This window comes from Trachypithecus francoisi, unplaced genomic scaffold, assembly GCF_009764315.1.
Source record: "Trachypithecus francoisi isolate TF-2019V2 unplaced genomic scaffold, Tfra_2.0 Lachesis_group5, whole genome shotgun sequence".
Taxonomy (NCBI): domain Eukaryota; kingdom Metazoa; phylum Chordata; class Mammalia; order Primates; family Cercopithecidae; genus Trachypithecus; species Trachypithecus francoisi.
In genome coordinates, this window is record NW_022681470.1 from 114,298,657 (window position 1) to 114,316,503 (window position 17,847).

A 17,847-nucleotide genomic window follows, 5' to 3' on the forward strand; every position below is an offset into this window, starting at 1 on the left:
TTTAACAAACTTTTATTGAGAGATTATTGGGCACCAAACGCTATACTTAGGATAAACAACTGAACAATTTTCATGATCCTTGACCTTGTAAAGCTTATGTTCAAGTGGGGAGAAAACAAAACAATTAATATATAAGTTATGTTTAATAACTATAATAAAAATTCAGAAACAATTGAACAAAGGAATGTATGGTGTATCTGCCAAGGAGGGTTGGGAAGACATTGCAGAGGAGGTGCCCTTGAGGGATTAGAATGACCCAAAAGCATAGCTTTGCACTGTGGAATTGTGGAAATGAGTGGTTTACTTGGCGGAGGACGGTAGCAAGCACTTTGGGTGCGTAATGGGTAGTGCAAGAGTGGTGCCTCTTGTGTGTACGTGTCACAGAGCTGCCCTATGAAGGAGGCTGGTGGGGACTGAGCTCCAAGTAGCAGATCCTGGCATGGGAAAGTGTCTATCCAGGGGAAGAAACTTTTGTTAAATAATATTATAGAGTTAACTACATAAAGTTAGAAAATCCATATAAGGAAAAAAGTTCTCATAATTTTACACATCAGATATAAGCATTGTTAATATTGTGGCCTATGTCTTTATGAATTTTTTTCTGTGCTGCTGTGTGTGTGTGTATGTGTGTGTGTGTGTGTGTGTGTATAAACAAAAATGAGGTCATCTTGTGTACACTGCTGCTTGTAACTTGATTTTTTCCCTCAACAATATGTTTGAACATTGTGCCTCCCCTGAACACTTGATGAGATTATGTCCTTTTGGTTTGTGCTTCCGTAGCATTTGCAATTTTTCTAATGTAAAACACATAATGCTTTATAATATTTGCCTGTATAATTTTCATTTTCCCTGTAAGACTCTAAGATTTTTGAGGATAAGGGAAAGGCTGCCTTGTTTATTATGTTATTCACATTCTAAGCAGAAAATAAGCATTGGGTGGGTTTTTAAAAAAGTTAATATGCCTAGGGATGAATGAATGCCTTAGGAAAAGATGAACAAACAGAAACTGAAAGCTGAAATACCAACAAATTATCTCCTAAGATCTCCTTCACTTTGCAGCCACAGTGAATGATGTGTTCCATAAAAGGGAAAAGGTGTGTAAAGAGAAAGCTTCAGTCTCTCAGACAGGGAGGCTGTAAGGCCACTGGTCTGCCTTGGCCTGGTGCGTATTTCCATCTTTCTTTCTGTGAAGAAATAGATGGATGTCTATAGGAGCTGGCACGTGAGTTAGTTTCTTTTCTAGTTACCTTGTTTCAAAGCGAAGGGAGCCAAATCTCAAAATGCCTTCCCACTCACTTGGATAATTAAGATGAAAATAACAATTATATAACTCTGTGTAGCAGAAAAGAAGTCTTCAAGTTTGGCACCTTGAAAGCAGTGTTCACTGTTGCCACTGGTACTCGAAGCGTAATAACTCTGTGGGAAAGGTCTGCAAAGAAAGGAATCTCCCTTTCTGAGCATTGCAGGGGTTCAACAAGCTATGACCTGCAACTGGAACAAGTATGAATAAACTGGGAAAGAAAAAAAACATGGAGTGGGGAAAGAAGTGAGTAAATTAAAGGTGAATCAGATTATCTTTGGGAATACTTTTTAGATGTCAAGGAATTTTCATTTCAGTTGTAGGAGAGATTTCCCTGATACATCATGGCATTTCTGAAGCTTTCCTGTGTCTTGAGGTGGGGGAAAGGGAAGTATAAATGTTTGCTCTTTAGAATTTGGCAGTATTCTGGTGATTTGTTCATGAAGATTATGAGGATGAGGGATGGAAAAGGTCTAGTTTAGCCCTCACCGCTCTCTTTTTTGTTTCTCTTTGGAGACTTTATTAGCTAATCAATAAATTTCACAAAAAACTGTTTGCATGTTTTATCTCATATATAAAAAGAAGCCTTCAACAAAAAACAAGTGCAGATAACAGCATGTCCCTAATACCCAACATAATAGCTGATGTATAGTAGAAGCTCAGTAGGCATTTCCTAAAAACTGTGACTACATTGAGATACATTTCTGTAGATTCCAAGAAGGTTATGTAAAAATATAAAATATTCTTATGTTTATCTACATATATAGTTATATAAAAATAAAAGCACTTCCTCATAAAAATAACAATCACTTTGTCAGTGCTCCTGCATACTTTAAAGAATAAACTTTGGAATCCCAGGTAGTTCTCTTTTTGGATATTGTAAAGAGCTGAAGTCTGTCAGATTCATAGAAATGTAAGTAGTTTTAACAAGAGCATCTGTGGCCATTAATTTATTTAGTCAGGTGAATTTCTTTCATTAATTTATCTAATCTCCATTTGCATTTCCTATGTATAGTTTTGAAGTAACAAGTCAGACCTTTTATTCTTTAGCTAAATATAGTATTATTGTATGTTTCATACAGTAAACTGAACATACTTTATTGAGGCCATTAATTTGAACAGAAGTACAATTTTCTTTCATTAGAAAGAGATGTTGAAGTATTGTGCCCAGTAGGTAAATTGAGGCAAAATGGCATTTATTGAAATGCTTACATCCTCATGTAAATTCTAGGCCAAAATCAAAGCTAAAACCTACATTGCAGATTTTCTAGTTATATTTCCTCTCGTGTGGCTGTACTAATAGCAATTAGTTAGCAATTTCTCTTCCATGACTGTACTCATGATTAAGTTGTTGGACATAATTTTTTCACAATACCAGTGAAGCACCTGAAAATGCAACTAACAAGTATGAAAATACTGTTTTAATATCCAGTTCTGTTTTATGTTTATAATTAATAGAACTTTAATCATAATATGTGTTCTGTGTCCCAAAGAATATTTTGCCACAATCTTTGCATGGAATCCTGTGTTTTGCTCTCCCAATGGTAGCTGTGTGGAACTTCAGTTGACCTCTGTGGCAGTGTCGTGCTAGATCAGAAGTAATACATCCAAGGTGATATGAACCACTGTGGTGTCTAAGACAATATATACCCAGAGGCAACTCTCAGGACACAATGTCAGAAAGGATTAAGTTCCTGTGTATAACAATTCTTTCTTAGCCGTCCTTTTCTATAGTGTTCATTATTTCCTGAGATAGCCAGAAAGGGAAAATTAAGAGAACATAGGCCATAACATTTGAAATTCTTCTTAAAAAGTAAAAACTGATTCTTATTTGTAGGCCATGATTTAGTACATGTGGAATTTTCTTATAAAGTCCCCTTTATACTACATTGTCCTAACTACTGTTAGACTGTTTTGTTTCATAAGCTGAAGTCTTACTTTAATTATTCAAGATATAGAGGTTGGACACGGTGGCTCATGCCTGTAATCCCAGCACTTTGAGAGGCCGAGGCGGGCAGATCACTTGAGGTCAGAAGTTTGAGACCAACTTGGCCAACATGGTGAAACACCATCTCTGCTAAAAATACAAAAATTAGCCAGGCATAGTGGTGCATGTCTGTAATCCCAGCTACTTCGGAGGCTGAGACAGTACAATTTCTTTGAACCTGGGAGACAGAGGCTTGTAGTGAGCTGAGATTGAGCTACTGCACTCCAGCCTGGGTGACAGAGTGACACACCATCTCAAAAAAAAAAAAAAGAGAAAGAAGAAATAGAAATGATCGTCTTGACTGAAAATGGAAAATGTGTAAATGTGTTGTGTATTGTTGCTTATGCTGAGGTCAGAAGTTAGGCTTATATGCAGGAGTAATGTTTTAATGTTTACTCTTTTTCTACTCTCAGGAAAGACTGTCATAGGTGGTCAGAGAGGAAAGGACATTGCAGGCAGCACAGAGAGCTAGGATAATTTCTTTTTTATATTTTTACTTATTTGTTTTGATATATAATAGATGTATATACTTTTGGAGTACGTGCAACAATTTGATACACTGATATAGTCATATCAGGGTTAATTGGGATATCTACCACCTTATGTATTTGTCTTTTCTTTATGCTTGGAACATTTGAATTGTGCTCTCCTGGCTATTTTGAAATATACAATGGATTAATGTTAACTGTAGTCACCGTACTGATCTATTGAACATCAGGTCTTTCTGCTAAGTATATATTTGTACCCATTAATCTCTTCATCTGCTACCTACTACCCCACTTCCCAGCCTCTAGTAACCGCGGATATACTGTATCTTCGTGAGTTCCACATTCTTAGCTCTCACATAGGAGGGAGAACATGCAATATTTGCCTTTCTATGCTTGGCTTATTTTACTTAACATAATAACCTCCAGTTCCATCCATATTGCCGCAAATGACAGGATTTCATTCCTTTTTATGGCTACATGTATGGATGAATAATATTTGATTGTGTATATATGCCATATTTTCTTATCCACTCATCCATTGATGGACATTTAGGTTGATTTCCATATTTCAGTTATTATGAATAGTGTTACAATAAACATGGGAGTGCAGGTATCAATTGAATATATTGATTTCCTCTCTTTTGGCTATATACCCAGTAGTGGAATTGGTGGATTTTTAGTTTTTTCATGAGTGTCTATACTATTTTCCACAGTGGCTGGACTAATCAGTATTACCACCAATAGATATGCAGGTTCCCGTTTCTCCATACCCTTACTGGTGTTTGTTATCCTCTTTTTGATAAAAGCTATTCTAAATGGGGTAAGATGATATCTCACTGTAGTTTTGATTTGAATTTCCCTGATGGTTATTGGTATTGACCATTTTTCATATACCTGTTGACCACTAATATGTCTTTTTTGAAAAATGTCTACTCAGATCTTATTTCATTTTTAAATTAGATTATTTGTTTATTCTGAGTTGTTTGAGCCCCTTCTATATTCTAATTATTAATTCCTTGTCAGATGAATGTTCACAAATATTTTCTCCCATTCGCTATATTGTTGATTGTTTCTTTTGCTGTTCAGAAGCTTTTTAGCTTAATGTAATCCTGTTATATTTTTGCTTTTGTTGCCTTTGCTTTTGAGGTCTTACACAAAAAACCTTTTCCCAGACCAATGTCCTGGAGCATTTCTGTGAGGTTTTCTTCTAGTAGTTTCATAGTTTGGGGCCTTAGATTTGAGTCTTTAGTACATGTTTGTATATGCTGAGATACAGGGGTCTAGCTTTTTACTTCTGTACCTGGGTATCCAGTTTCCCAGCACCATTTACTGAAGAGATTACCCTTTCCTCATTGTATGTTCTTGGCACCTTTATCAGAAATGAATTGGCTGTAAATGCATGGATTTATATCTGAGTTTCTATTCTGTTCCATTGATCTATGTGTCTGTTTTTATGCCAGTGCCATGCTGATTTGGCTACTATAGATGTGTATTATATTTTGAAGTCAGATAGTGTGATATCTCCAGCTTTGTTCTATTTGTCCAGGATTGCTTTGACTTTATGTTATGTTCAGGTGCTTTCAGAAACTGTAATTGAACAGTTGTGCATGTGAACTTTGTGCTAAGTGTCACTGATGTTTTAGTTGAGAAATGAGGCAGAACTGAAAGTTTTATTTCAGTTTGTCTTTTCTATGTATAACCCTAATGTTACCAGTGTAACTGCCTACCAGATGATTTATAACTTCTTGGCACAATTTGTTATTATTTTAACATTCTTATTTTTCTTTGTAGCCTATAGTTTACATTTTTATTGTTGTATATTTTTATTATACTTTTAGAATGTAGGTACTATTTCATTATTATTTTCATATGACTAGAAGCCACTATATGTCTAATATTTTCCTTTTCCCTGTTAGACTCTAAGCTTTGTGAGGATAAGGGAAAGGCTGACTTTTCTGAGTAGCTTATTATGCTACATTTGAATAAATGAAAACCATAATATAATTTTGGTACTTAAATAAAGTTGATTAAAGAAACTCTTTATGTAGAAAAAGATGGAAAAAAAATTTGGAGAGATAATTAGACTAATGACAAAAAGAGTAAGGGAAAAAGGAAGAAAGGTCAGGGAGAGAGTTAATAGTTTTCAGATGGATGGTTGGGGGAAAAATATTGAAGTATCAAAGGACAAAGCAATACCAGTACTATTCCTACAGTTAATATTCACCTACATTTCAAGCATTTTACATTGAAAAATTGTAGATGACAAAAGCTTATAGGATAATGCCTTAAATTTTTAGTATTCCCAATTAATTTATAGGAAGGAGACAGAATATATATTTCCAATATTATAATCCCAGGGTTGTAGAGGTTTTGAAACTAAATCTCTGAAATTCCTATAATAATCTTAAGGATTTACTGTTGCCTATAGAAACTATCATTCTCACTGAAAGATTTTGAATCTGATTTCTTTTCCAGCTTTCTTGGGAAAGAGTAGTGATGCATTCTTCAAGTATTGAGATCTGAAATAAGTACTTGTGACCTTTCTGTAATCTAATCTAAACTTGTTTTTCTCAGTCAATCAAGGATTCCACCCTTAGTGGGTAATAAAATGCTTTTGGAAAGAACACCACTTTTGCTTTTAGCTAGAATATGCAACTGGACTTAAGTTGCTTCATATGTACATGAAAATATTTGGCTAAATAAGAACCTTCTTTGACACAGTCGCTATACTGTAAGCATGTAGTGTTTTCATGGTCAGAACAGTATTTCTTCAAAAGAATACACAAATCAGCATGGTTTCTGATGTTTTCCCCTCTCTTTATTATAGACACTGTTAAGAAGGAGTGTTCCTGGGAAGGGGGCAGTTTTTTCAGTTAATGTTGGTGGTTGACACTTGGCCCCAGTGAAAGGAAATTTAGATGAAAAATTTTACCTATTTTCAAAAAATGAAGACACACAGTTAGCCACCTCCTATGAAATATCGGTGGCTTTGAGTAATACATTTGAGTATACATTTGAGTAATACTTTGAGTATACATTTGCTTGATTTTAAACTGATAAATGTATATATTCACTCCGCTCATGTCTGAATCCATAAGATTGTAACTAAATGGTTCTATCTGACTTGAATTCCTTTTTTCACTTCAGAAAAAGGTTAAGGAGGAAAAATTCAAATAAAAATAAGGGAGGGACTAAACCTTAGAGTTACCTGTTAGATATTGTGGTGATTGTGGATCCTCAGAGTTTGAAAGTGGACTCATAGAAGTTTTCAAAGACTGAGTAGGTTAGAAATTCTTCCAAGTAAATATTTTAATTGTAGCACCATTTTATAAATAAAAGACTGCTCTTTTGCATTCCCTTGTTCTGTTTCAGAAGTTTGTTATGGAAGACTGTTTGTAAGAAGGGTAGAGAGATTGTTCAATTTATGTGCATTTTTCTGTAGATATGTTGATAATTGGTCTCTGACCTAAGGACTCCATAGCCTCTTAAAAAAAAAATCAGCACATCAAAATGATGGTGCAGAGTCATTTGCATTCTCTGAAACTTTGCCAGTCAGAAATACCAATTGCACATGCTCTTCATTTTAGCTTATAAATCAATAAACCCTGTCTGCATGAATCTGAATCTTTTGGGAATGCATCTGAATATGCTCTCTACTACTCAAGCAAGATGATCACAGGAAGGAGGGAGGTCAAGAGAACAGAGAAAAATAAAAGCAAGCAAATAATTGAGTGTATAGGAAATAAAAAAGTTGGGTGTTTTTCTTTAACATAAGTGATGCAAGTCATCTCATTTAAAGTGTATTCAGAATGAGTATAAATAATTAAGAGGGCCTTAGTAAGAACCTTTAAGAAATATAAAAGCAGTTTTACATGTCAAAAACAATTTTTTTTTTGGAAAATTTCAGTTACACATAGCATATTGATAGTTGGGTAGAAACACAAATAAATAAAAGTAGTTTAAAAGCAAGTAAAAACTAATGATCAAGTGGCAGTTTGTTTCCATAATACCAATAATAACTGAATATTTGTATCATTAGAAGGTAAATTTGGCTATGAAAATAAATGTTTATCATACAAATTTAGGCAACATAAATATATATATGAAAGCAAGAGGAGAGAGATACTAACAAGTAAACAGATAACTGCGTGAATTGCAAGTTCATAATGTAGACTGCCTTGGCTGGACCTGTTACAGGAAAGGGGTCCCAATCCAGACCGCAAGAGAGGGTTCTTGGATCTTGCACAAGAAATAATTCAGGTGAGTTCATAGAGTAAAGTGAAAGCAACTTTATTAAGAAAATAAAAGAATAAAGTAATGGCTACTCCATAGACAGAGCAGCCCCAGGGACTATTGATTGGCCATTTTTGTGGTTATTTCTTGATGATTTGCTAAACAAGGGGTGGATTATTCATGCCTCCCCTTTTTAAACCATGTAGGGCAACTTCCTGACATTGCCCTGGCATTTATAAACTGTCATGGCACGGGGGGAGTGTAGCATTGAGGACTAGGAGAGGTCACTCTCATGACCATCTTGGTTTTGGTGAGATTTAGTCAGCTCCTTTACTGCAATCAGCAAGGTCTTTATGACCTGTATCTTGTGCTGCCTTCCTATCGTATCCTGTGACTTAGAATGCCTTAACCGTCTGGGAATGCAGCTCAGTAGGTGTCAGCCTTATTTTACCCAGCTTCTATTCAAGATGGAGTTGCTCTGGTTCACTCATCTGTGATAGACCTACTTGCTCCAGGTATTTAAGGAACCATAAGAAAGTCATGACTGAAAAGAGTGAGCAAGTGTGAGGCTGGAACAAGATGAAACTGGAGAGTTACCAGGGACCAGAAAATATATAGGGTCTTATATGCAATCACCAGGAGTTCAAATTTAATTTTAAGTCCAGTGAGCAAGTTTTTAATAGGAAACTTATTATATAATTTATTATGTTTTTAATCAGACCTTATGTGTAGGATGGTCAGATGTTATAAGATTGGATGAGGAAAAGCCAATTAGAAAGACAGTGCTTGAACTGGGAGGTAGAAATGAAGGTGGGAAGAAATGGTTTGATTAGACAGAAATTTTGGAGATATAATCAAGTGTATGTGCATGTGTGTTTGCACATGCATATTTGGAAGGGTGGCCTTTGGAAGAGAAAGGGTCCCTCCCTTCCTTCCTTTGTTCCTTCCTTCCTTCCTTTTCAAAAAATAATAATAATAATAATTGAGATAAAGAACACAACTATGGCACCATAGTGTTTGGTCACAGTCTAGTAGATATAAACTCTGTGCCAAAACACAAAGAAAGGTGCTATAGTGTGGTACCTACACTTTATACCAGCTAAATAAATACTGTTGGTGTATTGAGTGGTACTGAAGCAAGAAGACTGAGTATCTAAAGGAGTGTATGTTTAAGGCACTTAAAATGCACTTAAGGGAATGTTGGTAGGTGTTTTAGTCTGTTCAGGCTGCTCCAACAAAATACCATAGACTCTGTGGTTTATAAATGACAGCTGACAGTTCTGGAGTCTGAGAAATCTACAATTAAGGTGCCAGTAGATTCAGTGTCTGGCAAGGGCCATTACAGATGGCTGTCTTCTCGGTGTTCTCACATGGTAGATGGAGTGAGGGAGCTCTTAGGACCTCTTTTACAAGGGCAGGAATTCTGCATGTGGGGCTCCACCCTTGTGGCCTAATTACCTCTCAAAGGCTCTACCTCCTAATACTATCACGTTGGGAATTACATGTCAGCATATGTATTTGGGGATACATAAACATTTAGTCTATAGCAATGGGTTTATAAGTAGAAATTATATTTGAGTTTTAAGACGTGAGAATAGTGGTTCAGATTATTTTTTCCCTTGGGTTGGGGGGTGAACTGAATATTCAGACATCAGTAAGTATATGCCAGGAACAAGGTAAAGTATGTTAATGAAAACTTGACCTGTTCAATAAATTTCAAATAATTCACAGAATGAGTGTAGGAAAGGAGTGGAGGAAATGGGCCAGACCCTCAGAACTGCATATTATCAAGTTTAAATTTTATCCATTGCTTTCATGCAGTTTTACTGACCTTTTTTCAGTCCCTCAAGTACTTTCAAGTTCATTCCAGTTTCAGAGCATTCATGCATAGGGCTCAATTTGCCTGTTAAATTTTTCCTCCCAAATACCTACTGTCTTCTCCTCAGGTCTTAACCCTGACCTGGTGGCCTTCCCTTAAATAAAGCATCCCCCACTCCACACACACCCCTGTCACTCTCTAATCCAGAATCTCTTTGTAAGTGGTTCTTTATGATACTTTTATTTGGTAGTAGTATATTGATTCATTTGCTTTTGTGTTTGTCTTCTCCACTAAAATATGAGCTTTATGAGGGAGGGATGTGTTCAGTCTTATTTATGGTAGCATTCCCAGTGCAAAGCCAGTATCAGTGCATGAATGATCTGTAAATATTTGTTGAATGAATGAATGAACCCATAGAACAAAGAAGGAAAATTAGGTTCTTGCAAAGTGCCCTGAATCATTTTTACCTTTACGCTGTTATCTTACTTTCTCCTTTAGATATTCTTTATGAGTGAACTGATAATGGTTCATTTTGGTTGCGAGAAAGGAAACATGCTCAGTTGGTCTGGGAGCTGGGCGTTTATGGTAGGAGATAAAAAAAAAAAAAAGCCAAGGGGATCATCTCAATAATCACTCTGGACCTCAGCTCCTTAGAAGAAGGGAAGAGTACAGGAGGCTTTAAGGGAATCTTTCTGGACCAACCATTTTATAAACTAGTGATCTCAGTCATCTTTTCTTTACAGAAGTCAGAAATTGTTCTTTGCTGACTTAGATATCTGCCTCCTGCTTCCATGTTCTGTAAGAGCAAATATTCTTCAATGAGGGCTGCTCCTTTAGACTGTCTCTCTTGGCCTCCTCTTCAGCCACTGGTGTCTCGCATGTTAAGCCTATTTATTGCAGTCTTTGAGTTGAGTTAATCACCAGCCCTGAATTACTTGGGTGTAGTCAGATGAGCAGAATAATGTTATTTAAGTGATAATAACCTTATGTAGAAAGAACTACCTGTGGCTGCTAGCTCACACGTCCACAGAGCTGCATATGGATGTGTCAGGTTCTAAGAGTTCTACAGATTGTCCAATACAGTGCTTGCTTTTTTTTTTTTTTTTTTTGTGGGCTTTTGAGGCTCTGTTTTTAGAATAGATTACTGGAAGTTATTACCTTCCTCCTGGAATTCACCTAATGTTGGTGAGCTCTCAGTTGTTCACCACTTGAAGAAAAGTTCTACCTCCTGCTTTCCTGCTTCTCAAGATAACACCAGACATGTGACTCAGATCATCCTGAAACATACATCAGCCATGTCAGGCGGCCTCTTTTCTACCAGTCTCATTCCCTGTAGGTTGCATAGAATGAGTAACCTCAAGTAGGGAAGCCTGAACTAAGAATCTATAAATTGGATTTTTGTTCAATTTTTGATTCTGATTAACTGTTGACTTTAAACGATTTATTTTAGTATTTAGTTTTATAATGTGACAAATAAGGTGGTTAGACTAGGTGATAATACTCTGTAAAATTGTGCAGTTGTGTTCTTTTTCTATCTTTAAAGAAGATGATAAGATAGCTCAGGGCTATGCTTCTGAAACTGGATTCCTTACATTCCTGGGAATAGCTGTTTGCCAAGGGTCTGCCAAGTACATGGCATTTTCTCCTGAAGCTTTGACCTGAAATATTTTAGGAAAACATTTTTTCTAATAAAATGTACATGTATAACAGAACAGAATGTTAAATTTGCATGGATTTTCAAGTAACACATGAAATTTTATAGTTATTTTATATTTGGTAGCCTATAAACACCTTTTTAATAAAGGTGAAAAAATCTTCCAAAGACATTATCATATCTTTCATCCTTGATTCATGATTCACTAATACTCCAGTAGACAGTGCCAAAGAGTGACTAGTCAGTGGTTGTGAAGTTGAAGGAAGGCATCTCTGCCTTATCCTTGTTTGTATATGAGCTGTGACAGTGCTGTTTCCATTATTTGAGTCATCATTGTTTATAAAAATAATGTAGTCTTCTCTGGTGAAAATTTTAAAAATTATTGATGGGGAGTGTTCCCTTTGTGAACAGTCAGTTCTTTAGACCAGTTTGTTTTCCACCAAATTGCCTGCTTCTGTTGTAGCAGATGGTTTCCATGCTGTGGTTCCTTTTACTCCTCTCTGAAGACCAGCAAATCGATGAAAAAGTCATGCTTTCTTAGAAAGAGCCTTGCAAGTGGTGATGGCAGGGGAATCCCAGCACCTAGCATCCCCGGCTCAGCCTGGTCATGGGGACCTGATTCTTAGATTGTAGACTTGTATCAGGAAAGGTCCAGATGTCAACTTATAAAGGGTTTTTTAGTTGGGAAGATGACAGGCAGCACTCATTTCACTGTAATTTTCTCAAAAGCAAATTTGGCAGTGGTAGGTGTTGGTCATGGTGTTTTGCACATGTACCCACAAGAATGTGATTCTCAAACTTGGCCAGAGTTCAGATGTCACACCTAGGAAATTTATAGAAAAAATAAAGTACACATTTTAGGGTCTTACCCAAGAATTATGAAAGGAAAATTTCCTAAAATTTTTATAGATATGAGCATTTATTTTTTTAAAGTTCCCTCAGGATAGAAGTCCATGCCCAGTTGTATTGTTATCTTCGAGTTCACCTGTCTGTCTATTCCATGGACTGACTATAGGCTGTTTGAAGGCGGGATACTTTCCCTTGCTTTCCTCTGAAACTGCCACGCCTAGCACTTATGGAATGCTGAAGTCACATTTGATGAATGAATGAATATGTTATGCTTGTGATCAGTTTCCCAGGATAAACCATCTACATTTTCTGATATCTTGTAAAACTAATTATTTTTTAATGTGGCTGTGTTTAGATTTTAAATTGGGCCTCAGAGGTGAAAGGCTAGCATATTACTGACAGCCCATTTATCTAGTAGGCAGCACTCTCCTCTAAGTTATTGCCTTGGGGAAGCCCATTGCATTAGGGCGGTGATATCAGCATCATGAATAGATACTAATCTATATTGTAGCAATTGCTCTTCTTGCCCTGCTTAGAAGACACAGTGGTTGATGCTCCTACAATTAGCTGTTCAGTTCATTGAAGTTTGAAAGTTTATGTGAAAATTATTAGTGAAATAGTTTATATCTAGAAAATTTTCTAATAGGATTCTACTTAGAATTAACTTTTTAAAAAAGTACATGTGTCACTTGGCCTGTGTCACTCTTAGTGGTACTGAATTCAGATTTGAAAGGAAATTTTGTTTCAGGTCTTGCTTTTAAAAACACTTCTGTATTGTTTTGGGAAACTCTAGCATTCTATGTACCTACATGTAGCTTTAGTTTTATTCAACCAGAAACACATGACTATTAGTAGAGTATAACTATCATTTTAATATTGCTAATTTGTTTGTTAATTCCTCCTGCATAAGTTTGACTTGGGGATCTTGTCTGATTTAAGACCAAGCACAAGTACTAGTGTGAACAAAAGTTAATGAGCAAAACTGTCAAGTTATATATTAAGGGCATAGTTAGCTGTACAACAAAGCTTTTGTTGTGGGGATAAAACAAGGTAAAATAATTAAACATCTGGCAGGAGATCTAATTTTGGCTTAGTATTTTAATCATATTCCCTTGGATAATTATAATTGATTACATAAAAGTTTTAGGAACTTCTAAGATTGCCCAAATACATATGTTGAAAGTACATGTGATAATTTTGCATTTAATGTCTGAAGGTAGTTGCAATATAAATATTCAGATTTGGGTGAGCAACACTGTAACTCAGCTAACATGTCTGTTGTAAATAAAGTTCTGGAGTGGAGAGAAACTAAACAATTGTTGGGTCTGTATTTTCCCAAGAAGAGAGAAGCAACTTTCTGGGATTAGTTGTGAGTTTATAATATAATGAAATGTGTATTTCTTGTCCCTTTTTAAGGAATATGACTGTCTGTTTCCAGTTAATCACTGTCAGTGAGGAAATTTAGAGTTCACCTTTTGTAGTTTACACTACTTTGCACCTCAGCCTCCCTTGAAGTATGATAGCCAAGGGAAAATATGCAGTTTTTTAAGGAACTGGGGATTTTAAGCCTGACCAAATTTTGAAAGACTAATCTATGAAAAGGAGATTTGCTGCCTTCAGCATAATTCCAGATGGTAGGCAGTAGGTCAATGGAGAGAAGTTACATAGAGATTTTTAAGTAAGTTTCAAGAAGACCTTATTAATAAACTCTATGCAACAATAACTGAGTTGTCATGGGGACACGTGGTGAATGTTCTGCCCTGGACATTTTTAAACAGAGGTTAAAACCTATCAGAGGCATATTTTCTAAGGGGAGAAGAATACCTACATTAAATTAATACTAAATGGCTGTTTGAAATATAAACATCTGTAAGTCTAATTTATTCTCCGTTCTTGATCTCATTTGTGAAGAGTGATGCCTGCTGTGGCAGTAAATTGTGTTAAGAATTGTATTGATGATTGAGTGCTGACGTCAAGTTTAAGCCATTTCCTCTTATTTTAGTTGCAATTTTTTATCTTTCAGTTAATGCGAGTGTGTTCACGTCCTTAGCAATGTAATGGTGCCTTTTTCATAAGAGGAAGAATATTAAAGGACATTTTGGAAAGCAGCCATTTATCCCACCTGTATTGCAGAACACCTACTATATGCTAAAATCAGAAGCAAAGGGCAAGGTGTCGGAATTCATTATATCGCTGTGCCCTTGTTTCATTCCTTTTCTCCTTGGATCTCTGTACTCCTGACGACAGATCATGCTGAAATGGGAAACGCTGACTCTCAGAAATAAATTGCCAAAGATAACCCTAACAAATGACCAAACAACAACAACAACAACAACAAAATTCCATTATATCATAAACTCACAACCCATTCCGCAAAAAACCATATGAGTTGAAGAAACACTGTACTTTGTAAGTTCATTATGGCTGAATCGAGGTTAATAACAATGTCCTAGTGGGTATTACCTGGGCTTAAGCATAATGCTTGGCAAGGTTTACACATTTTTGCTTTGGGGATGAGGTCAGCAACATACCTATACTAGTGTGCTACTAGGTGAACTTCCTAAATGAAGCTCATAACCAAGAAGAAAGCAATACCAGAAGAGAGAGCGTAAATAAAACACTTAGGAATAAGTGGGACTAGAAAAGCAGTGTATCTTTCCTACTTTGTAGCGTAGCTAGGTCCTATTACTTGACCGGAGTATACTAGTGTATGTACCCTTTGTAATGTTAAATTTTGCATGTTATGGGCATGTTGTGGGCATTCCAATCCATCTACAAAAAGACATATGAGACAGCATTGCTCCATCCCTAACACCTTACAGCCTCTTATGGAGCCTAGGCATTTCTGTATTTTAATTCCTAATATATATTTGGGTGGTGAAATGCCATCAAAGTTAATTTTTTCCTAAACAGTCTATGAATTTTCAGTTGTTTCTTCTTAAGAATGATTGACTTGGGCATGTTGACAATAAAGGAACTGATCTTTCCATCATTTGTCACAAGGTGCTGCTCGCTTTTATCCCTGTGGCTCTTGGCAACAGAAAACTGCAGTGAAGGCCAGGGCTCAGGACTGGCCCCAGTATTTGAGGCCACATCAGCTGTTTGAGGTTTAAAAGATATTCTTTCTTGACTTCTGCCTCTATTTAAAACTGTCAGAAAAACAAAATTACCCAGGCAGTCTACCAAATGAGATGCTTTCCTTGCCCTAGATGTGCTCAATAAAACAGAGGTGAACTGCAATTCTCTCCCTTAAACATGGAGTTAACTATCATGCAAACCAGACTCCATTTAAAAAATTATTCTACTTTATATTACGTCCTCTTCCACCTGTTGGAGTTCTTAATCACTTGTGTGTATGGGATATTTAGGTTTCATTTTAAATTAGCAGCAGCAACTTAATAGAATGTGTAAAATAAACTCTATACTAAAGGCATTTGCAATGTATCGAGAGCAAGTCTGTTAAACATTTACCTGAGAGGAGTTCTCTTATAGAGTGTTGTTTAGGGGAAAGTCAATGAAATCTGCTGTTGCTGTTAGGGTGAGACCTTATGACATCTGGTAGGGAAATACTCCCTGAATGTGAGATTAAAATCATCCCTCTGGGTGTTCTGCGGCACAAGAACAGAAGCAAAGGAGGATGTAGCAACTCCTGACAAGCCTCAGCAGTCCCAGCAGCTAAACTGGGGTGAAGGGCACAGTGTTTTTCAACCTCTGCCTCCTGATTGGATTGATAAACAAGTGTTGACTAAAACTTTTCTAGTCTGTTCAGTTTATAATCACACTTGTTTTTCTCCCTCTGGCACGGTTGTTCAAAAGAATTTTGAGGACTTTAATAAACTGTTTGCTGAAGCATTTCATGTAGCTTTTGAGTTTTTTCTAGGTAACTTAGACATCTAGTACCGAATGACAGTCATTCATCCTTCTCTACATGTTTAGTGCAGCATTTTCAGCCAGTTACAGCTTCACCATGGTTAATCATTAGAATAAAAAGTTCTGAAGCATAATAAAGGCTTCAGTCCTTAAATGTGCAAAAAATATCATGTTTATGAGTGGACCTCTCTTAGCTGGGAGCAGCTTCACCTGTAAACGAGTAAGTGACTGTGAGGTTGTTCATTGTGACCAGTATTGCTGCACCTAGACCCATGTTCAATTGAAGCTGCTGTTCTCTCAAAAATGAAATATTGAACTGAGGCCTTCATTGTGCATTCAAAGAAATACAAAGAGAAGAAATGGATCTGTATTTCAAATATCATTGGTACTATTGGCTTAGACATGTTCCCTTTGTTGGGTCTGTTTTGCAAGCCTAAATTTGAGCCTGAAGAGTTTCTCCATATAAATGTCTTAAGTATTGCAGTGGCACATCCATCACCTTTTTGCTTTTGAATTACAAAGGTAACCTTAAGATATGATCCATATACCGGGCAATGTGATACATACACAGAAAGGGTGAGCCTCCTCAGTGATGAAATCAGCCAGTGCCCAAGAGGAAAGTAATAGGCAGAAAGGATAGAGCTGATGAAAAAATTTATTCTTTTCCATTAAACTGTACGTGATGTGTTTTTTATGAAGCAGGTATCAGCTGAAGGAAAAATATTTTTTCAACTAAAAACAGATTGATGGTAAGGGAGAGGAAAAGTATTCAGAGATCATAGCATAAATATGTGTCTTATTCTATTACCATCTCGTATAATAAGTTGAAAAGCATTCTATTGTAGTTACTTAAAATGTTTACTTGGACTTGGTGGTATTAACACTTTTTAATGTTAATAATGGGTTTTTTTTTTTTTGTAAAGTACATGTAGACTTCACACATCATTGTTTTTTCAGTTCTAAAATTTGTTTGGCTTATTTTCAGGTTTACCAAAGATGCAGGTCATACGGAACTATTCTGGAACACCACCCCCAGCTCTTCATGAAGGACCCCCTTTACACCTCCAGGCCGGGGATACGGTTGAACTTCTGAGAGGAGATGCACACAGTCTGTTTTGGCAGGTACTATTGTTACAGGAAAGGAGTCCTGATCCAGCCCCAAGAGAGGATTCTTAAATCTTGTCCAAGAAAGAATTCAGGGCAAGTCCACAGTGCAAAGCAAAAGCAAGTTGTTTAAGAAAGTAAAGGAATAAAAGAATGGCTACTCCATAGACAGAGCAGCCCCGAGGGTTGCTGGTTGCCCATTTTTATGGTTATTTCTTGATGATATATTAAACAAGGGGTGGATTATTCATGCCTTCCCTTTTTAGACCGTATTGGATAACTTCCTGACGTTGTCATGGCATTTGTAAACTGTCATGGCGCTGGTGGCAGTGTAGTAGTGAGGACAACGAGAGGTCACTCTCGTGGCCATCTTGGTTTTGGTAGGATTTAATCAGCTTCTTTACTGCAACCTGTTTTATCAGCAAGGTCTTTATGACCTATATCTTGTGCCAACCTCCTGTCTCATACTGTGACTTAGAATGCCCTAACTTTCTGGGAATGCAACCGAGTAGGTTTCAGCCTCATTTTTACCCAGCTCCTATT

The 17,847-nt window shown here is 36.5% G+C and overlaps 1 protein-coding gene across 5 annotated transcripts in view; it reads left to right on the top strand.

The window, feature by feature from the left end:
• The window catches only part of VAV3 (vav guanine nucleotide exchange factor 3), a 436,513-nt gene that overhangs the window by 350,060 nt on the left and 68,606 nt on the right, over window positions 1-17,847 (top strand). For all 5 annotated transcript variants that reach the window (XM_033198397.1, XM_033198396.1, XM_033198399.1 and 2 more), the window contains one exon: window positions 17,186-17,322. In XM_033198397.1, the coding sequence (XP_033054288.1) occupies window positions 17,186-17,322 (137 nt within the window). The remainder of the gene's footprint in view (window positions 1-17,185; window positions 17,323-17,847) is intronic.